Here is a 23211-nt window from a genome sequence, read left to right on the forward strand (position 1 = left end):
GCAACTAGGCTTTGAGAACTAGTATTTAAGGAAATCAGCTTTACCTGGAAGAGTTAAATCATACTTCATCACATCCTGCTGAGTTACCACTGCAGGTCTTGTAAGGTTAAGACACTCAAATAATTATCGCTTCCAGTTCACATAAAAGAACAGCATAGATCATGCTTAGCCCAGATGCTGGGAGTGTCTGTGGTAGAGAGAATCCACAATCATTTTCTACAGTGATAGATAGAGTGAGGGCCTTTCATTTGCAAATGAATATCCAAACAGCAACTGATAATAGCATGGGCACTTACAAACAGTACTAACTGAAAATGATACTTTATTGTAAATAAAAAGGTATACATTGGCCTGGCTTTGCACTGCAAGCCCTGGTCAGTATAGATATTTATAAAAATTAGAAAGACACAAGTGGTTGAATGTCTTCTGCTACACTCCAGGTTCATTGTGATGGCACTTCATGCTACCACTGACAGTGAGACATAAATGATTGGTATAGTGTTTTCTCTCTCTTTACTTAGGAATAATAGTTCCAATTGAAGCCAGTGGTGCTTACTTCTGAATCAACATGTGTAGGACTGCACTGTAAATCTCAGTAACCAAGACATTTGAGTAAAGGCCATTTAGCTCTGTAGGATTACAGGGCTTGCTGGTTTAATTGACCAATCTCCACAACTTTATAGATAAGGAATTAAGACTATTTGGCTACCTAAATGTTGCTGGATATCAATTCCGATAATCATCAGTTACAGCTGGTAGGTATGAGTTGCAATCCGACATCATTTGGAGGACCACCATTCCATTTTAGAGACTACCATGCAATAATTCCGGAATGGTGCTAGCACAATGGGAGCTCTAATCTTTAAGAACATCTTAGAAGTACATGCTTCTGTGATCTGAGCAATGTCTTCTAATTTTAAGACTTGAGTGGAACTACAGGAGAATCTCAGACTAGTCCATAAACAGAAATAGCCTATCAAATATACCTCCATTTGGCTATATTTTTCTGGAGTATCTTCTTCTTTGAAGCTTTGTCTAGAAATCAACTGTAAAGACAAATCCCCACAACACACAAGTATCTAGTAGATCAGCTAGGGGGATAGTAACAGACAAGATGAAATGTCTTTAGTAGTGGTAGCTTTCTTCAAGGCAAGCACTTCTCTAAGACTGTGCCAAGTCATTCCTTCCTGCAGTAACCAGGATAGAATACTGCAATTTAGCAGAAGGCTGGTGGGTGAACCTGGAGTGTACAGAATCGTCATGCCAAGCCCAAACACCATCATCTTTGTTTCCTCACATAAGGTTACAATTCCATCTGGTAACATTTGCAAATTATCTTTTGGCAATCTGTTTTCTCTCACCTACACTCTTAACAACTAAAACTTTTAAGGAATGCCAAACTGAAAGATGTGATTCTCAGGAGAGTATGAAGTATCTGTGAGAGCATGTGAACAGATTAAGAGGCTTTCTAAAGGGGAAAGATGTTACTTCTGACCGGAAGCAGTTGGATGGGAATAATAAATCACAAGAGAAACTTGTCAAATCTTCCTAAAGCTAATCGTATACATGTCTATCTAGAAGGAATCGTATACATCTATCTAGATCAATTTTTGAGTTGACATCTATAAAACTACAAGTGTTTCCCTACCCGATTCTCTCTGCATGTAATCTCTACACTTGAGGAGGGAAGTGGAGATGAGCAGATGCAAAGCAAATAGATTTCCCCCACACCCATAACAGGATCTTTCTCAAGTCTCTTACCTTCTACAATTCAGAGGCCAGAGTCCTATCTACTTATACAACCACATAAGGGTAATAATGCTTATTCTCCTCCCACCTTCTGGAAGGTTCTTTGTGCACCTAGTTGTGCATTAGTTGTGAAAAGGGCACGTGAAATGGAAGCCCACAAGAGGAGGGGAACCACTGTGCAACTGCTCATATTTTTTGTTTTACTAATGGTTTTTTTTTTGTTCTGGACCTTAGGAGCATGACAAATCATTTCAGAAAAATCTAGGCTGAAATTCAGAAGCCATGCAACAAAGGCTGTGCAAACTGGTATGTCAGTTTATCCAGAAATGGAGCCAAGGACTTCAAGACTACACTGGGTTTTAACTATGTATGAAGCATCCACAATAGTAAGTCTTCTAAGCAGGTCACACATACCTAGATGTATTATCCCAAGCATTCTACTATCTTAGTCTATTAAAATAAGGCAAATTTAAGTCCCACCCCCAAATGGAATAGTGAGAAAACAAAGAGGCATTGTGGCTTGACATCCTGTTATAAAACTATAAATTCTTTGCAAAACCAGCTGCTTTTCTTCCCTTTTAAAAAATTCACAAAGGTATCAATTTCCTCCCACCCCATCCCTTAACACTGCTATACATATCTATAAAAATCAACAATTATGATATAAATAAAAAGTATGAGGCATCACAATTTGCTTACATGATGTAAAAAGCTTAACGAAGAGGGTGATATAAATACATTTGTAAAAGTGCATCGCTGACCATACAATTAATACTTTGGCTTATTTCTTATGCTGAATCAGCGGCCCTGGGTCTAGGTACTGAACTGTTTCATACAAATGGAGAAGCCAACATATCACATTATTGGAGACATGTGAAGGAAGGAATTCTGATATTAGGAGCATCTACCTGACCATAGGATCTACAACAAGAAGGTAGACATGCTCTAGGATGGAAAGCCTTCAAACCATTTAAGGCTTACAAAGATTTTGGCATGTGAGGCAAGAGAAATCAAGGCTGCTTCTTTGGATCTCAGCTGAGTTGAAATGAGGACCAATCATACTGCTTCTGCCCCTATGTTCCCACCACAGAAAAACTTTGATCCATAAAGCAAAATTCCAGAAACATTAAGTGGATGTTTACAATTGCTTTGCACCTTGGTACTGCCACAAGGCTGCAGACTGAGAGAATTCCTATGATTTCTGCACTTAATCCATGTACTGACTTGCTGCATTTTAAAGACATTACTGCTGGTCTATTGGAATCGTTGCTTGGCTCTGCTGTTTATCAATGTCAGGAAAATAGGTTGTGAACTTGCTATTAAGCAACTACTTGCACCCTTATGACAAGCTGACACATGACAGTAAACTTCAACTCTGCACAGAAGCAAAGATCAACAGCCTGAATTGTTCTCAAAGCATCAGTTATAAAGGTCCTTTGCTGGAACAGAGGTGGATAACATTCACCTGTTTTCAGGGCCAAGAACATTTACTAGAAACATGAGTGACACAATGTTACTTGCACCATAACACTGGTTACACCCTTCATCTGTCTATTTAGTGAGATCTTGAAACATTAAGCATTATTGATGTATACGTGAGCTCCCTAAAGGTGGCAACACAGGACCTTCCAGGACCCTCATTTATCACACCTAGTTCTACATTCAATGCTTTATGAGATAAGACTAGTAGATTATCATGGCAGTGGAACATTTCAAAGACTAGGAACTGGGAACTGTGGTATTGCCCACAATTAAATTTCTTAGGTGTACTCCTTTATTTTCCCCACAAGATTCCTAGTAAGCAAATAATTCTGCATTTAAAATTAGCAGCTTTTTTCTTCTGTGCCACAAAACAGTAATACTAGACCACTACAGGAGAACTTTTATCCAAATCTCCTGTATTGCTCACATCATAAAGCTCCATTTAATATTTATTGAAGAGCACATGGACAGCTCAAAATTAGTAACTGCAGATGGGCAAAACATCCTTTCTTCTCCTATTTGGATGCCTAGAGAATTTGGCCTTCCTTGGTATGGAATGCAGGAAGTCCTCTGTGTAGGCTTAGCAGCAGAGTTTTGGCTTTCCCTGAATAAGATTTCAACAGCATCTTTGCTTAGAAAGACTGGCAACATTTAAGTATGGCATCAATCACTATTTTGTGAAGGGTGGGAAAAACTGTCTAATAGAGAGGTAAAGAAGATTCCAATTTCTCTCATGGTGAAAATCAGGGCATATTTGTAGGACAGCTACAAGTGTGACACAACAGAAAGCCTTTTCATCAGCTTCAAACAGTTATCTATGGGGCAACACATGCACATCAGACATTTTTTACAATCATCTTCTCGATCCTGAGTGCATGTGCTAAAACAAGCCATAAAAACAGCACATTCTGTGATCTGAATAAGTTATGCAACTACAGTAAAGTAAAATTCCATATAGTCTGATAATCTGTTCAGCTATTGTTATCTGGGGAAAACATTTACCCTAACTGCAGAGCTTTTTCTGCTCAGCACCCTGTGGCTTCTAGTAAATAACAATGCTTTATTTTCAGCATTTATCTATAGCTATAGCTTGTTTTTCTTCTGATTTTTTTAAAGTTTAAAAATACTGAGTTCTAAGATGATTTTTCTGCCAGATACTAAATTCTGTGTTAGCACACAGTTATTGCATAGACAGAGAATGCACAGTACTGAATTGCTTCTTCAGATAGCCCTGTCAAAACAATGCTTGATTCCCTCATTTAAATTCCAGGAGCCTTTGTCCTCTGAGCTCCATTGTGCTTGTGTTCCATGGGAACCCCCATTTCATCATTCAGAAATTTGATAAGAGGGATCAAGGTAAGGAGAAAGAGAAGGAAAGAACAAGCACCCTGCCTGCAGCTCCTTGGTTTGTCATAAACAATACTATTCATACATTTTTCTAAATCAGTATTTTTTAACACTTTCAGATGCTGAATACTTCAAGAAAAATATATAATCACTATTATATATAGTAACAGAGTGCATGTTCTCTGTGGCACTTGACTTGCTAAGGTTCTGGGGAAACTGGAACAGAATGATATCATGAGCCCAACACGCACTCTTATAGCTTGTAGCAGTTAAGTCACAAATTTCATATTCTCTCCTTCCATTTTGGACCAGGCTCTGGGATACACACATTCAAATGAAATGGCTCCTAGATTTGTCCCAGCACATGTTCTTATGGAGGCACATCATGATATCAAATCAGCATATGGACAAGGACAGATATGGAGGTGTTGATTGCACAGCTGCTGAAAGCATCAGCCCCAAAGCCAAGATATGTACATAAAAGCAACTGACATCCCTGCCTGAGTCTTCACACCTGGCCTTTCAAGACAAACAGGTCATGTTGGGCTGGAATACTGATGCTCTGACCAGGGCTACAGCATGGCCTCTGCAAAAGGCAGGATGTTAATCTTCAGGTAAAAGTGCTGTTTGAGGGGGTGGGGTAGGTGTTGGTAGTTCAGTATGGGAGCTGTGCAAAGTGATGCTGAAGCAGCTCATCAGCTGAAGGTCTCTGCCTGGCTTCCACAAAGATCCGCTTCAGAAAGTCCCGACAAGTTTCTGATATGTGGGAAGGCAGCTGGGGGTTAGTTGGCTGTGTAGCAATCTTGAAAATGGCAGCCATGGCTTCATACTCTGCCCAGGGCGGTTTCTCCGTTAGCATCTCAACGACAGTACAAGCAAGGCTCCTGCAAGGGCAGAATACAGATGGGAAAATTCAGGTATAGATTTGTGCAAAAGTTACATTGTAGACATGTTCACAGATTCATCAGTTTTTTTCCCCAAGTGAGAATATAATACTATTTTTTTAAAAAAATCAACACATGACTTTTGGTAAATGATGGTCACTTTCCAGTGACACCATTTCTGTGTCACACAGATAAATGACCAATGTACCAAACTCTAGAGAGTAATCAATCTGTGCAAATAAAAACCATCAGAGAGTCCTCTGGCAAGTTGAAGTCATAATGGATGTATTTTGCCATAAATGTTGTGGATCATTAAGCTGATGAATTTGGACACCTGACAGGATGGGTTTTGGTCCATAAAAACTTGTATCACTATCATTTTGTCAGTCGTTGAGTAGCCAAGTTAAATATGCTTTAATAATATGATGGAAAGATGAAATTATTCAGTCACTTAACAATGAATTATTTATACCTACATAATTTTGAAATCCCAACAGTTAAATTAAATACTCATAAAAAACACCCATAAACTTAGACCTCAGCCACCCGACCACTACATGATTTTAAAACTGAATACTTCCTCATAGAGTTCCACGATCTAGTACCCACATAGACTGAATGTGTAGCTATTTAGAGGGAAAAATACAAATGCATCTGGGAAGTCTGGTTTCCCCAGGTTAATCTGCTTCAGCCAACCAGACAGAAGTCAGCAGAAAGAGGTAAGGGAAATCAGCCTTGTTTGCAGCTGGTCATTTGGCTCCAAGATAAGCTGGGGGGAAAGGGCCTCACCTTTTCTAAAAATGAACTTGGCACATTTAGTTAGAAGCTTAAAAATGTATCAACCTCAAGGCACCCAAATCCTGGCCAATACTACCCATCATGCAAGGGGCAACTTCTCACCAGATATCAGCCTTTCTTCCATAGCCCTCCCCACTGATCACTTCTGGACTCATCCAGTAGGGCGTGCCAGTGACAGAACGGATGCCAGTCCCAGACATGCAGATTGTCTGTAGCCGCTTGCTGGCTCCAAAGTCCCCAAGCTTCACATTGCCTGCAGAATCCCGAAGAATATTGGCTCCTGAGATGGGGGTGGGTAAGAAAAATAAAACAAAAAGAAACAGAAACATGCTTACTACTCTTAATTTCAGATGTATAACTTGCAGAGCTTTCATTTGGAGTTCAGTATCCATCCTTTGTTATCACTTTACTTTTAGTCATGTCACTGTTCCTAGCCCAGTTTGAAACATTTCATCCAAACTTTATGAATGTACTTTCTTTCCTTACTACCCATTACAACAGGGAAGAAAAGACAGGAAAATACTAGGGTTGAGAAGAGCTTGAATTAGGGATCAGTGTGTGATTAGTAACTTTGCTTACCTAACTCAAGGGTGAATGTATATTTTAAAAATTCTTCATTGACATACAGTAAGTTACTCAACAGTGCTGTACAGCTTGTATCACAGCAGTCAAAAATAGAAGGCAAGGAAGAGTATAGAAAGTTGAAAGAAGGTAAAAATGGAAGGAAGAGAATCTAAATGTGTGTAAGGAAGCAGGCACAGAAGGGACAAGAAGCCCTTAAACATGGCCTTGCTTTCAAACGCTTTTAGTGTTCCTGACTCACTTTATAAGAAATGTATAGAAGAACAATAACTCACACAAGTTCAAACAAATTAAACTACACATACAGGCACAGGTTTTCTTTTCAAGCCAACACTTTTTCATAGAACTATTGCTATTCATCAGTGTAAAATAGTTTAAGCCAAAGTTCATTCCAGGATGTTAGCAAAACAATATGTCACATTAAGCAGACCTCAGAAAGGTCCGCTCCCTTTGTTTCACAAAGAAAGCATCTGTAAGGTCAGCTAGTCTAGCCTGTAAGAGAACATTCCCTGATGCTTAAATATGTCCTCCAGAGCTGTTTGTTTAAGATAACCCTTTTCATAGCTGCTTATTGTAACAGAATAACTATTATTTATTTATTTTATTTATATTAGTATATATTTCTGTGGGCATTTCTACCTTTATGCTCCCCTTCCAAGTCTGTTCATGAAAACTTTAACTTTCATTAAAAAGGTACAAATCCTCCAGTCAGTCTTGCAGCCTTCTTTGTACTTAGCCATTGCTGCTCATTTTCTATTCTCTTTGCCATCTTTAAACATTAGCAAGCTGGTGGGCTTCCACAGAAGTTTTTCTAACTTTTTTTAGCAGAAGTGAGGCCAAGCGACTGCATAATCCCAATGATACCTTTCCTAAGACATTAATAACTGAGGATATGTGTGTGTGTATTGCAATTTCAACAGCAATAAATAAATAAAATGAAAGTAAAAAATAAAAATAAATAAAAACTCCTAATAGGAAAAGAGAAGTAGGTTAACAGTTATTCAGTTACTGGGACAGCAAGTGATGAAACTGAAATGCACGGCACAACAACAATAACTATGGAGTGCTATTCTAGATCCTTGCAAAGAAATCCCTCATTAGTCGCTTGATTTCCTTTTGTAGCTTTAGAATGCATAGTATGGTTTGCTGCAGCAACTACTGAAGCTTGCCTGAGTGCACCCTAAAAATTCTTCATAATCAACCTTCATCTCCTTTTGCAGATCTGGCATGCATAGCACAGCAGCATCAAAAAAACAACTACTACACAATGCAAATCTGGATGCACCTAAGCTTTGGTAATGGACAGCTCTTTCTGCAGAGCATATTGGTGCACAAGCGTACAAAAAAATTCTCCATCTGTTCTTCTTACCCTTTATATCCCTATGTACAATCATGTTGCTGTGAAGATAACAAACTCCCTCCAAAATCTGTCGTGTGTACTTCCGGGTGACATTTTCTGTCAGTGCACCATAAGCTTTAAGCTGGTCTTTGACAGAGCCCTGCAAAGGAAAAGGATGGAAGGTATTCAAGGATACATCATTAAAAAGTAAATGAAGCTGCATTCCACTGTTGGCAGAAGTAGATGACAAACGCTCTCTAGAGGACCAGGTCAGTTCTTACCCCTGGCATGTACTCCATGAAAATGCTTAGGGTCTTCTCTGCTCGATCCCTCAAGCATCCATAATACTGGACAATGCGCTCATGCTGAAGATTCTTCAATAGCTGAATTTCACATTCCAAAGCACTCACTTCCTGCAGCCATGGAAAGAGACTGTTAGTTTACCTTGGAGAAGATACAGAATGTTAATCTTTGCACAATGGAAGAAAGAAACCTGGGCTCAGTCTAAACATAGTAATGTTCTCCATTTGATAAACTATGCCAGGTTGTCTTTTTTACCCATGCATTCACTACTTCCTCCTTCCCGTTGTGCACATGGTCTTTGATCTAGAATTTGTTATGGGTTATGAATCAAGAAACTGTGATTTAAGTGCTCCTTACAGACTATGGCCCTCACTGAGTACATGATGTGAAGTACCATGCTATATATGTAGAAGTGACATGTTTTTAGCAAAAACTTGTCAAAAGTTATGAATACATCTTGCATAAGGCATTAAGTTGTTCCCTTGGCAACTTCAATCTGAATATTTCTGTTTGGGTTGCAACCCACTTAAAGATGTTAAACAATACAGTTTAGTAGATTCATCTATAGATTACATCTATTTTTCTGTAACTACAGTATATCAGCAGCAAAAACAATTTGTTTCTGGATGATGCATATGTCTCATAGCATCTTGTGTGTGTGCCTGAGCAAGAGAGAGCATGCCTCTTCTATTATGATGCCATCTGGAATTTTTTCATAGGTCACTTCCATTAACATCAAAAACTGCTACCTGATGCTCTGTGGCAGTCTTTTATCAAGCAAGTACTAAAACTAATCTAACAAATTAAAGGATTATAAATGTGGCAGCCCTGTGTTTATAAAACAAATTCCAAGAAATCCTACTTTATGTAGGATAATGGCTACACCCACACAGTACATTAGGTTGTGAATAATGATGAATCAGCAATGTGCTGGTGCACACAGAGTGTCTTGCTCCTACTTCACTATTATTTTGACTTTTCTATGGGGACAGAGAAGAAACCTATGGATGAATGTGAATACATTTGAACAACCCCTGGTCAACAACTCTGTTGGCTGATCCTTCCATCCCAGAAGCAGCTGCATAGAGCTATTCACTGTATGAACACCACCTTTCTTTACTGCCCTAAGCCAGCATCAGTTTATCATGTCCAAACAGGAATTCATAAGCCAACAACAAACCATGATTTAAAGGTGGTTGACTATCAAAATTTCTTTAGGCACACCACAACTACTGGTTCAGATATCATCTGTTTCTCTGAATGATAAGAAGGACTGCAGTGAGAATGAATGGGTTGCATGCATTGTCATTCCAACATGGTATGCAGACATGACCGATAAACTGGTTTGCACGAAACACTGAACAATGCAGTTCACTTTAACTGCATTTTTTAGAACATCCAGAATCAAAGGAACTCACTAATAATGTTTTATTTAGGGATGATAAACTGATTTGAAGTAATTACTTGACAAACTTAGTACTAGTGGTGGCTTGCTATTATGTCTAAACTGAGTATTCCAATTAATCTAAGCTTGTTGTATCTTCTGTTTTGCCACTTGCCTCACTTCAGAGATATGAGTAAATAGCAGTTTTTAACAAAACAACTCTATTGCTTTCTTCTACTTTGTTCTCTGCTCTCAGTTAGTCAGAAAACACTCCTTATCCTGTCCACCTCCCAGCTGTCATTTCTTCCACAATTAAGTTGTTCAGTTCCACAGTAAACGCCATCTAAATAAATAATTTCAAAAAGGTTCTTGAAAGGTACAAATGTTTAATTACCCTTAGCAAAGCTGCAAAGCCAACACCAAAGCATAGTTTACAGCATTTCAGAGTGCAGTATGGCAGATACATACATTTACATACTTTGCACTGTCTACATCCCTCCAAGTCTCAAAAAGGATCCCCCTCTACCAATATTCTTTCCACTTTTAGCCACAGGAGATCTACAAATGTGAATGCTGTCTCCTTCATAACTTATGGACCAGAAAATGGCTCCAGGGAGAAAACTACATACAGAAAAGGGTGGTTCAACAATTTGGACAACAATCTGGTATACCTGTCCTGTTGTTCATGTAAGAAATATAGTGGTGCCTCGACTTAAGAATGCCCCTACCTACGAACATTTTGACTTACAAACAGCTCCGGTCTCAAAATTTAGCTTCGACTTGTGAACAGAAAAAAAAAACACGGGGGAAGTGGGGGATTTGAACTTTCAGTTAACCGTTGGCCAGCGAAGAGGCTGCTTATTTGCTACCTCACTCACCCTGGCAGTTAGAGTGTGGATATGGAGAGAGACTTCAGACTGCCTGGTACTGTACTGTATGTACTGTTTTTTTTTTGAGGGGGGGGCTTTTAAATTTTTTTAAAATTTTGGATGTTTGACTTTTGTAAAACAGAGAGACTGCCTCTTCTGGGTGAGTACACTGCATTTACTGTACAGGGGTTTTGCAGCTTGGGTTTGGGCTAGGTGAGGGGTTATGTTTCTGTGCTCTGATGGTCTTGCAGACCCTTTCTGCAAGAGTCTGTGCTGGCTGGTGTGTTTTAAAATGGATTTTAGTCTTTTGGTTTTAAAATCAGAATTTTTTTTGCAAGGGTCTGCTGGCTGGTGTACTTTAAAATGGAGTTTAGTCTTTTGGTTTTAAAATCAGAAATTTATTTTTTTTGCAAGGGTCTGTGCTGGCTGTTGTGCTCTAAAATGAAGTTTAGACTCAAGTCTCTCTCTCCCCAACATTGTTTTTTTCTCTCTCTCTCTGCTCCCCAGGTGCTTGGTTTGGTTTAAAATGTCTTTTGTTTAAAAGGGGCTTGGTTTAGTTTAAAAGGTGTTTGGTTTAAAATGTGTGGGTTTAGCATGTGTGGGTTTAAAATGTGTTTCAGACTCCCAACTCTCCCCCCCTCCCCAACTGTCTTCTCTCTCACTCTTTTCTCTCTTTTTGTGCTTAACAGCACAAATTTTGTCTGAGGGGTCTGTGTGCCCCAGTGATGACCTTCTTTCTTTCCCCTTTTCCCCATTGTTCCCTCCCTCCTTTCCTGCTCTTTTTTTAACCCAAATCATTTTAGGTTAAAAAAAAATATCTCCCCCTAGTGGTAGAGGACGGATTAACCGGTTTTACATTAGTTCCTATGGGAATTAATGCTTTGACTTACAACCGGCGCCTCTACATACAAACAAAAAAAATCAGGAACGGATTAATTGGGTTTCAATGGGAAATGCTGATTCGACTTAAGAACATTTTGACTTGCGAACATCTTCTGGGATGGATTAAGTTAGTAAGTGGAAGCACCACTGTAACACAAGGAAAAGGGGAAGAAGAAACAGACCGGAATGTGGTTCCATATAGTAGCAGAAATAAAGGAGAATAATACACAGATTTAGCAATCCTAGAAAGAGGAATAAACAAATCATATTCCCTAAAAAAAGAGTCAGGCGACCCAACTGTGGAAAATGTGGAGGGAAACATGTAAAATTCTAGTTACACAGAACTGCTAGAATAAGGATTGGGCTCTTGGAGGAGGAACCAGAGGGAGATATACAGAAGCATTTTGAGGACCACTGAGCTTTAGTCACACGAGTACCTTGCTTGTTTCAGGACTGTCTGGGTCAAACTGGACTTGCTTAGCTGCAAGTTCTCTGCCTGTATCAACATCGTAGCACAAGTATACACAGCCAAAGGCACCCTGTCCAAGGAGTTTCCCTCGTCGCCAGTTGACCGGAGCACTTGGAGCTGTAAGATACAGTATCATTTTACATTTATAAAGGTATCTTCAAAACAATGCCCCCCTACATCTGCCATCATTTGTAACACATCATATAAACTGTCCTAATCAGCATATTTATGAAAGAGTAATTTAATCTTATTAAATTAATCTTACTTTAAGAGACAAAATGTTGTTGTGCAGTTATGCAAAAGGACTAACGTTTAGCAGGAAATTGCCACAAATAAAGAAATTTCCATGGGCATTTCCTGTTGCACATTATGTTCCCTGACTCAATGTCCAGAAGATAATACCTATGGAGATTTCTCATACAGATGGAAGTACTAACTATGCTCAGAAATGCATCTTGAATCTGAGCTCTATACATTTATAATATACATGCAAATCATCTTTCTTTAATACTATAGATTAGACATGGGAGCTTCATATTTGTATCCCAAGCTTGGCATCACAGTCCATTCCCGCCTGCCAGAACCACCCCGGTCCACTCATCAGGCCCCTCGCAGTGCATGTGCATGGTGGTGATGACATTGTGCCAGTCACAGATGTAGTCCCGCTGGCACTGCCCCACTTCTCTCCTTAGTAAACACCTCAGTGGCTCAGTGGGGAGACTCTACTTCCCAACTCCTCACTAGAGCAGTTGGCTATGGGAAAAGGCAGGAAGGGCTGATGGGGACGCCTGCTGCGAGGAGCCCACTGAGCAGACCAGGCTGGTTCTAGGGGAATCAGAAAACTGCCCCTTGTGGCACATGTGGTGTCAAGCTCCATATTGTACTGCCTGGGATACAAATACGAAGCTCCCATGTCGACTATAGATTGTTTTACGTTCCGGTTAAAGAGAGATAGTTTACACATTTCTTCCAAATGCCTCTTAATTCCCAATTTTGCAGCTTTAAAGACAGTCATCAGAAAAAAATTCCATCCTCCAAAATTCTATTTCCCCCCCTGCCCTTTTTCCATTTCTAGACTGACTGCTTTATTTATTTATTTATTTATTTATTTATTTATTTATTTATTTATTTATTTATTTAATACCCTGCCCATCTGGTCTTCCGACCACTCTGGGCGGCTGAAGTTTATCCTATCTATTAAAAGGCTATGCAATGCTAATGAACACCAAAAGATCCATTGTGTAGTAATGCTACAGGGCAAGTAAATGAGTGCTTCTTTTTGTCAACTTTAAATACATTGAAATGTCACTGTGAGTTCTGCTGTTTCCTCTCCCATATCTGGAGCTGCCCACTTACATTTGGTTGGGATATTTCTCTCCTGCACCGTGAGGGTATTCTCACTGTCAGCACTCCGAAGGCGGCCACGGGAATCCACATACTGAACTGTCAAGCCCAGGTTCTCCCCATTCGTGCTCAAGGAGCGGCTTGATGGCACAAGTGTGAAGAGGTTCCCCTGGTGTCGGCGAATGCGTGGAAAAGTCCTCCGGCCTGTAAAATTTGCAAGTGTCAGGAAAAGTTAGGCTTGTATATAAAACTGTCATCACACTTCAAAATACAATAGAAAAAAGTAAGTGTGTGTGTGTGTGTGTGTGTGTGTGTGTGTGTGTGTGTGTGTGTGTGTAACAAAAAGCTATGCAGAAATAAATTTAGTCTTTTATTCAGCAAAAATAAATACAGACAAGCCTATATACTGACAAACTGTTATACCGTGGAGACACACAAAATCAGAGTACATGGAAAAACACAATAAATAAATAAAATTTATTTATACATTATTAATCCAACTGCTTAATACATTAGGAGCATAAACAGAACACAAATGTATGAAATTCTATGATCCTCTATCCCATGAATCTCACATTTATCTTGAGCCATTTTCACTGCAGGAAACGGGAGAGTGGAAAAGTAGTATTTCCACTTCATACAACCTTCATCTGTCTCTTTCAAGTTAGCATGAAAGGGAGAGGTAACAGATGTCTCCCTCAGGAGAGATGTGAGATAGCAGCTTTACTAAAAATAGGACCCCTTCTTCAGCATGGGCATACTCACCATCATTATAATCTTTGTGCTGCATGGAGACATGGTAACGCCGAGGGTAAGTGCCGCCTTTCTCTGCTTTGTCATACATGTGATTTATTTGATTTTCACGATCTAGAATGGAGGCAAAGAGGAAAAACAAATTATTTTACAAAATTTGCACATACGGTGCTGCTTTCATACTAACACTTTCCATTGGTGTGGGTTCTGGGAGTGAGGTTCTGCCCTTCTAGCAATTAAAAGGAGTATTTCAGTTTCAGTGAAGCACCCTGTAAATAGTTTCTGCACAGAGAAGAAAACATATGTGCACATTTCCCGAACATCATGTTTCTCTCCATGCCAGGCAGCTTTTAACATGGCAGAAGCAAGGGAATCAGAAAGGCAGAAGTAACCTAGCACCTCACCAGCATCTTCCATGTTGTACTAGTTGTAAGGCAGCCAACTGACAGAGATATTACATGCATATAAGACAGATACAATTCTAACACATTTGAAAAGAACTTTCTTAATCCTGAACAAATACAAAGAACATACAGCAAACATACGGAGAAATATTAAGGAAGGAGGTTCCTTATTTCTCACATATTGCAATAACCATCAGAGGAGATATGTGACATACCTGAGAAGTCCTGCCTATTGTCTGGGAAACTCTGAGCACGGGACATGCAGGATTTTCGGAAAGAGAGGCTATGTGGAGAGAAAGAAGAGTGGAAGTGTGGAACAATTCAGTTCTGCAGTTATGAACTGGACACAGGAATGGACCAAAAGAAAAATAACCACCCACTTCACCTTCCAGCTTAGAAATGTTTGGCAAACTCACATCTTAAATAAATGACACTTTGTCACGGTGGTATACCAGATAAATGCTAACAAATCATGTTTTCCTGTCCAAAGACAAGAGATAAAATGCACTCCAAAGGTCTATAATTTTCCAAAATGCCAGAAGCAGACAACCCTTTCTCTGTAACTGTAAAAAGACCACTTAATAAAAACTACAGTGGTGCCTCACACAACGATGTTAATTGGTTCCAAAAAAATCAACGTTGTGTGAAACATCGTTCTGTGAAACACCATTTCACATAGGAATGCATTGAAAACCGGTTAATCCATTCCAATTGGAACGGATTGCCATCGTTCAGTGAAAATCCCCATAGGAAACATCGTTGAGTGAAGCCGACTCAATACATTTCAATGCCTTTGCGAAGTCCTTTTTCGCTCCTGTAAAAGTGTCTTACAATGTTTGGACGCTGTTTTAAATGATTGCAATGGTTAGTCCACCTCCTGAAACCTATGCAAACTGATTTTGGTGTTGTTCTGACACTTCCTTAATTTATGATGATTTTTTGTTTTTTCTCCATAGGAAACCATTGGACGGTCTATGTAATGGTTTCCAATGGAAAAAAGAAAAAATCATCATAAATCAACGAAGTGTCAGAACAGCACCAAAATCAGTTTGCATAGGTTTCAGGAGGTGGACTAACCATTGCAATCATTTAAAACAGCGTCCAAACATTCTAAGACACTTTTACAGGAGCGAAAAGGGAGGTCGGGAAAAGGCTCTTTGATCTCCGTTTGTCTTTTAAAGTTCTTCCCGACCTCCCTTTTCGCTCCTGTAAATGTGTCTTAGAATGTTTGGACGCTGTTTTAAATGATTGCAATGGTTAGTCCACCTCCTGAAACCTATGCAAACTGATTTTGGTGTTGTTCTGACACTTCGTTGATTTATGATGATTTTTTCTTTTTTCCATTGGAAACCATTAGACAGACCGTCCAATGGTTTCCTATGGAGAAAAAACAAAAAATCATCATAAATTAAGGAAGTGTCAGAACAACACCAAAATCAGTTTGCATAGGTTTCAGGAGGTGGACTAACCATTGCAATCATTTAAAACAGCGTCCAAACATTGTAAGACACTTTTACAGGAGCGAAAAGGCAGATCGTTGTGTGAAAATCCCCCATAGGAAACATCGCTGTGTGAGGCAGCAAATTTAATTAGAAAAAGGCATCGTTGTGTGAATTCATCGTTGTGTGAGGCACTCGTTGTGCGAGGCACCACTGTACTTCTATATTCTGAAGTTGAAATTCTGAGAATCTAACAATTGGATGAGAGTGAGGATAAAGAGTTCCTAACCAGAATGGTTCAGTTATTCTCATCAGCTTCATAATCTTTTAACTATTGCAAGAATAGCTATTCTATTGAAGCACTGAAAAGGTGCAGCAAGACATCGCTATTGTGCTGAGGATTTGCTCATGGGCTTCCCACAGGATCTTGTTAGCTACTATAGGAGAAAGGAATGCTGAAGGATACTGGCCTTCAGTTTGGTCCAGCATGGCTCAACATTTTAATGTTCTGTAGTTTTATTTTCAAGTTGAAGGTGTGTTGTGACAGCATGAGCCTGTGGCAGCCCCTTCTTATCTGCCTATGCTGCTATGCCCCAATTTATTTCTCTTCTCTGGAACCAGTCTGGAATTTCTAAAGGAAAGAAGGCCGTTCCACCAAAGCATAGGTTTGTCTGTTTTCTACACTGTATTAATGACTGGTTGGAATCCAACAGCTTCCCTGAGTAAAGACTTAGGTCGTGATTAAAACTCAACACAGTCACACTTTATTTTCAAGGCTTGATTATAACATGAACATTGTTAGGTTGGTTGACTATCAAGCATTCAGTTTCTGTTACAAGTGCATCTTTTCTAACCTTCTCTGAACTTTGTTAACAGCTTCCTTCTCCCTCCTTCTTCTCCTTTCCTTTCCCTCTTTTCTTCCTCTAATGATCACTTCACCCACTGAACCCTCGCACAGCATTCTGAGGTTTGTGATGGGCTGCAACTAAGAGAGAGTGGAGGCCAGTGCTGTCTATCAAGGGAGATTTCTTCAACAGGCAGCGGGCATGGGAAAATAAAATTCACTTAATAGATTTCTTTTACCAGTTTCTTTGTAGCAGTTGAGACTGCAAGGCAATGCAAAATGCTTAGTGTACAGTGAAGCATATTAGTACCTTCACTTCTCATTACAGTGACTTTTAAAATATATTTTCCACTCCAGTGAAGCCAAGTTTTACATGAGAATCTACATGAGAAACAGTCATATCAGAGACAGTCTCACTTTCCCCATCTATATTGTTGTCTATATTTTTCACTCGTATCAATATTAACCTTAAGTGTTGCAGCTAATCCAGAACCAACTTCTTGACTTTTGGCTCCAGTTATCTACTGCTGCTCAGTATTAACTTTGGAAAAAGATTTCTGTAAGAATCTGATGAATCATTGACACATTAATCATCCACAATTTCCAGACCTGAGCATGCTTTTAAGGCAACCCCAAATAAATCAGCTAACACAGGCATTCTATATAGTAAAGATGGGCTCACACAAATAGAACAAGTCAAATAAAGCATAAAAAAAGCAAACACACATAAACCAATCACAAACCCAGCTGCACTTCAGTCTCTAGAACATATATGATATAGTGATGAGATATTTAATTCAAACCCCACTAAAATCCATACCTGTCTCCAGACTGGCTCAAGGACTGACAGCTACCAGATACTGAGTTTTCAGCACTGCTTAAAGGATCTAGCATCTACAAAAAAAGCCAAAGAAAATGAATCCAGTATAAAGATAGTATGACAAAAAGATTTTATGTTAGTTTTGCTAGAGTTGGCAAAGCTAGTGCAGGTTTAAATCACAGTCAGAGTCTACGCACCTTAAGTATTCCCCAGCATCTGAAGCCTTATGCCTGCTCAACTGGCGGTAGTTTTATTAATTGTTTTAGTTGCCCAGTAAGCAGGCAGGAACAAAAGAAGATACCAATGGCAAAAGCAATAATAGAGCAAAACAGCCCCCTCATAACTACTCATTTAAACTTCTTAGGTAGGGAGAAGATTTTTGCAGTCTACTTTATGTTCTACAAAACAGCTCCCTCTATGTAGATATGAGAGCAAGTATGTAGTGGACTATAGCCTGTTGGACTATAACTCAGGACACCTGGGTTGAAATCCTTGCTTGGTTGTGGAAACTCATTCAAGGTGCCCTGGTAAAAACTACTTGTTTAACATCACACACACCTTGAAAACTACTTGGGTTGTTCTAAGATGCATGCAGCATGACTGCACATAACGCACACTATGTAAACACACACACAAACATCTAAAGAGACTCAAGTGTGCAGGATAATGTCCTGTCAAAGAGGATGGGATGGATTATATAGCGCCAAGGCAGAGTTTAGGTTCTGCATGCAAAAAGTCCTAGCTTCACTCTCCAGCATCTCCAGGTATGGGTGGGGAAAGCCACTGCGGAAAGCCTTGGAGAGCTACTGCTGTTCAGTGCAGACTGTAAAACAAGAGGGAACTAAACGAACCAACACAGTGTCAGGCAGTCTGCTATGTGACACTCCAGGATGAAAAATACAGTTCAAGAGATTAGGAAGAGACAAAACTTACACACTGGTCACTGGTCTCTGGGATGAATTCCCCTTCACTGTTGATGCTGGTGTACGATCCCTGACGAGCAATTCTCTGCTGCCTCTCTGGGACATAACCTGGAGGTGGTGAACTTCGGCCTGTATTCTGAGAATCTGAGGATTTAAAAATGGCAAACAAAGTCAATGACAGCTGAAAAGAAAAGGGATAGTTGTGTACTTTCCTGTACTCTGGAAACAGACACATTACAACATTACTATGCATGCACTATAAAACAAAAGGAACACGGTGGCTGCAGCCAAGCCTTGTAAACAGATAATAATGCAAGGGAAATGTGTGCACAGACATTAGAACTGTGGCCTGATCAAAGGCCAACATTAAAGTACTTGAATTTGCTTTAATAACTACTCACAGGTAGTTTCACAGGTATTAAGAGAGATATTTGAAAATATGTGTCTTATTCCTAAATTTGCTTGCTGCTTATCTGAAAAAGAACTACAGACTACTGATCTGAAATTCCATATTAGGGAAAACTGTCTCAAGTGTAAAATTCACATCTAAGCAATCTCAAGAGTGTTGGCCTAAGTGAATTTCCTTGTTCCACACTTCACACAATGGACGATGGATTGCACAATATCCAAACCATAAATATTAATGTCTTCTAAATGGTAAAAAGGTAGCAAGTTGTCATTTTCAGGTGCCAAGAACACCATTTTCAGGTGCCAAGAACATAAAAAAAAATATATTTTATTTCATTAGTTAAACGTTTCTACCTCACTTTTCCTCCGGTGAGCCAGAATGCCATAAAGAGCTCAGCTTTTCTCAACTTTACTCTCACACCAGTTCTTTGAGGTGGGTAAAGCTCAGAAAGAATGACCAGATCAGACCAGGCAGTCAGTAATGCAACTTACTAGGAACTGAAACTGGAACTCCAAAACCCAAGTTCAGCATTCTAACCACTAAGTTGGTCACAGCAATTCTAGATTCCCTTCCACCTTTCCTTCTTCTCTGTGTGCTGTGAAGAATGGGATGAGGAAACAATATAGGCACCAATGGCAGCTTACTTCCCATATCAATAACCACACCTTTATTCAAAGTAGGGGCAATGAGTTAAAGCCTTCTTCACCCATGTTATGATTCCAATGTCCACCCTTCCTTCCCAGTTAATAAAAACATCTCCAAATGCATAAGAACCAATTATGTTATTAACATTGCATTTGACGCGGAGCCAGCAGAGCGCTGGGAGGCTTCGGACCGGTAAGTCCTTTTAAAAAAAATTTTCTGTGTGGGTTTTGGAGGGTGGGTTTGGACTGGGGGGGTTATGTTTGTGGTTTGCGTGTGTGTTTTTTTGCGGCATTTTCGCCGCGGGCGCTTCGGAGTGGCCACAGGGGAGGGCTTCCCCCGCCGCCATTCCGAAGCGCTTCGGCCGGCTGTGTGAAAATGGGTGCTTTGGTCCTCCCAAAGGCCCCATTTTCACTTAACTGATCGGTGGTTCCAAAATGGCCGCCGCAACCATTTTCGCGCACTGCCCTTGCTTACCGAGGCAGCGAAAATGGCCGCCCCTATGGAGGAGCTTCGCTGAACGGTGAGTTTTTGCCCCATAAGAACGCATTAAACCGGGTTTAATGCGTTCCTATGGGGTTTTATGTTCCGGTTAGCGATGTTTCCAGATAGCAACGATTAATCCGGAACAGATTAATGTCGCTATGCGGGGCACCACTGTAATTGTTAGGGGAAATAACCCTCAACACACTCTGAGTTATACTTTTCCTTTCTAATTCCAGAGGATAACCCTGATACAATGAATAAATGGTGCAAGTGATGCAGAGCACAGCGCTATTTTTTTGTGGCATGTACTCAATTTTTACTTGTTTTCATATTCTCAGTCTCTCTCCTCTTTCCACTGAATTCCCTGCCTCTACCAAGAGAAACCATAGAGACTGTAGGCTATAGCCCAAAGAGACTGGCAGGATTGGGTTTTATTTACAGAGTAGAATTTATCTGCCAAAATATAGTTGCTAGCCTGTTAATACTCACTGATGGACAGGTGACGGCTTCTGCTTTCAGGGGGCTGGTAGGCAGCATTCACATCTCCCATAGACTGGGAAGTTTTGATTCTGACTTGCTTTTGCATTCCAGAATGGGATGATGAACTGGTGTGCTGAAAACAAACATACACACACAGAGACCAGTAAGAGTTAGGTAATTTAGGTAAAGGGATCTACTTCTAATAAGGTTAAAAACAATACCAGTTAGCCTAGAGGAATAATAACAAGATAGCAGTATTGCATCAAACTGTAATTAAAGCCTTGACTGAAGGACAACTACCACTTGTTCTAGGGATTTATTCAGACAATATGGTGGTCAATGCAACAGGTTGGTTCTCAGATGCACAGAAGCCATGGTCTGGGATTCCATGGGGGTCTTGAACTAGGAGGTATAGCCTGAAGCAGTGACTGCTAAGAGGAAGGTTGGAAATTTATAGGACGGAAACTGTGCATACCTCACATTTGAATTTACAATATGGAAACAGAACCTAGCACCTACCACAGAATTTGATATCCTGTTATGGGTGTAAACATTAGAAAGAGTATGTTTCTCACGAGGAGTGCTTACCAGCTACAAGTATCACTTGCTTGGTGCAAATTTCTGTGGCCCCTCTCCAGGTATAATTTGAGAATTAAGTAGAGGCTTGAATCTGACTACACAGAGAGCTTCATAGGTACTTTGAAGCCATGAGTCCTGTCTGCTTTGAAATGCATTCAAAGCTCATCTCAGATCTGTCCCAAAATGGGGAAATACTAGTGTAGATGGCAAACCTTGTTCATGCGCTTTTGTTTCTAGCCAACACAACAGCAAAGAAAATCTCCACTGTGACATGGATGGCCCGTAGTCCAAACAGGGAGGTGCCTTACCCTCAGACTTTGGGGACAGATATTCTCAATGACTGGACCACTGACTACATATGATTCCTAGTGCTTAAAGATTAGCACCTCAGGTTCTTTTTGCAACTATTGACAATTATGTACTCAAATGTTAATGTGTATAAACATTCTTGAGTTTCCACTGTGAGCTTCCATGAGTGAAGATATTTCATAGCAGGATCTGAACATGTAGATCCAACTGTAACTGAATTCTATTGTGAAAAAAATTTCAATAAGTGCAGTGCTATACAAGGAACACTCAAAAACATGTCTATTTGTTTCATTTATACCTTACTTTTCTCCCAGCAGGGAACCAAAGGCATCTCGCAGTATAATTAACAGTAAAATTAAAAAACAATTATTAGAACTGTTATATTAAAATGACATACAACTAGAAACTATTCAGAAACACTTCAGCTTAAAGAGTAACAATAAAACAAAAGAAAAGTGTAATATATCAATTGGTGAGTTGCTGAAGACTTACCTACCTGAATAGCTACATGGTAAAGCAATGCAGTATAAAGCTTGGTAAGTTTAACGATTAGCCAAGAAGGCCCACCCTTCTGTGGTACTTCAGTTATGAAATATCTATCCCCATGGAGATGCAACAGGCCTTAATTACTACTACCACTAACACCATTTCAGCATAAGCTCCAATCCTTTTTGTTTGCCAAGGCATGTCAGCTGGAGGATTCTATTTTATCCTCTCTAATATCCTCTATGCTTTTCTCTTATAACATGCTTTCAGAGTTCCTATTGTTTTAATCATATTTTTCAGTTTCGCAGGTTGGAAGGGGTGATGGATAGATGTGTGTGTGTGGTGTGTGATGTGTGTGTGGTCTCTCTCTCTCTTTCTCCCTGAACTCTGATCTAGGCACCACTGTATTGCTGACTGAGTGTTAGTGCAAATATGAAACTGCAGAGCATGACTTCACTTTTACTTACATGGTTTCTATCTTGATTTAACAGTAATATTCGAAGACTTTTCACATTAGAGCTTCGGTCCAAAAGATCTATTGCTTTATCAAGGTCATCTTGACTTTTCAAAGGGATAGATAACTGCAATGCAAGAGCACAGATAACTAATTAGTCAAGGCAATTTCATTTTAAATCCTTCCTGGGAAAAAAAAAGAAATAAAAAAATGAGAGAGCAAGGTACACTTACAAATTATCTTGCTACTTTATATAGTGTATATTTAGTTGGGAGTAACCCCACTGTATTCAATGTGTAAAAATATGCAGATCAGAATGAAAATATGCATAAAGTACTTTGAAATAAATATGTAAAAATAAATATGCATCCATCAGGGTGAAAAAAGGCTATAGTACTCATTCTATACATCACAATATATTTCACTGTGTTTACTCAGCAAAATAATTAAAACTGCCTCAGAGGTTTTTAAGAGGTGACATGGGCTATATAATACCACTTGTTCAGTATTTGAAATATTCAGAGTGCGCCTATATATTGTTAGTTGTAACACAAAAAAGATTTTACAACTGCGAAAAAAAAATTCTAGGTTGCTAGATTGCTTTCGCTGCTCTTAGATATCAGCTATGCAAGGCCACCTAGAGGGACTGGAGTAGGTGTGATGTTGGGTCTAGTTCCTTCCTCTACAAATACCCATCCATGTGTACAAAGCTGTATTCCACTGATTTTTACCTAGTGGAAATGATATGAAA

At 39.6% G+C, this 23211-nt stretch overlaps 1 protein-coding gene across 1 annotated transcript in view; it reads right to left on the bottom strand.

Moving 5' to 3' along the window:
* Positions 1-305: 305 nt before the first annotated feature.
* The window catches only part of MAP3K3 (mitogen-activated protein kinase kinase kinase 3), a 57075-nt gene continuing 34169 nt past the window's right edge, over positions 306-23211 (bottom strand). Inside the window, exons 6-17 of the mRNA XM_020796115.3 lie at positions 22474-22587; positions 20642-20765; positions 18626-18759; positions 17693-17766; positions 14805-14872; positions 14198-14299; positions 13445-13636; positions 12057-12205; positions 8463-8594; positions 8212-8341; positions 6363-6540; positions 306-5462 (exon numbers count right to left, since the gene is read on the bottom strand). Of these exons, the coding sequence (XP_020651774.2) occupies positions 5234-5462; positions 6363-6540; positions 8212-8341; positions 8463-8594; positions 12057-12205; positions 13445-13636; positions 14198-14299; positions 14805-14872; positions 17693-17766; positions 18626-18759; positions 20642-20765; positions 22474-22587 (1626 nt within the window). The 3' untranslated portion in view covers positions 306-5233. The remainder of the gene's footprint in view (positions 5463-6362; positions 6541-8211; positions 8342-8462; positions 8595-12056; positions 12206-13444; positions 13637-14197; positions 14300-14804; positions 14873-17692; positions 17767-18625; positions 18760-20641; positions 20766-22473; positions 22588-23211) is intronic.

This window comes from Pogona vitticeps, chromosome 6, assembly GCF_051106095.1.
Source record: "Pogona vitticeps strain Pit_001003342236 chromosome 6, PviZW2.1, whole genome shotgun sequence".
Taxonomy (NCBI): domain Eukaryota; kingdom Metazoa; phylum Chordata; class Lepidosauria; order Squamata; family Agamidae; genus Pogona; species Pogona vitticeps.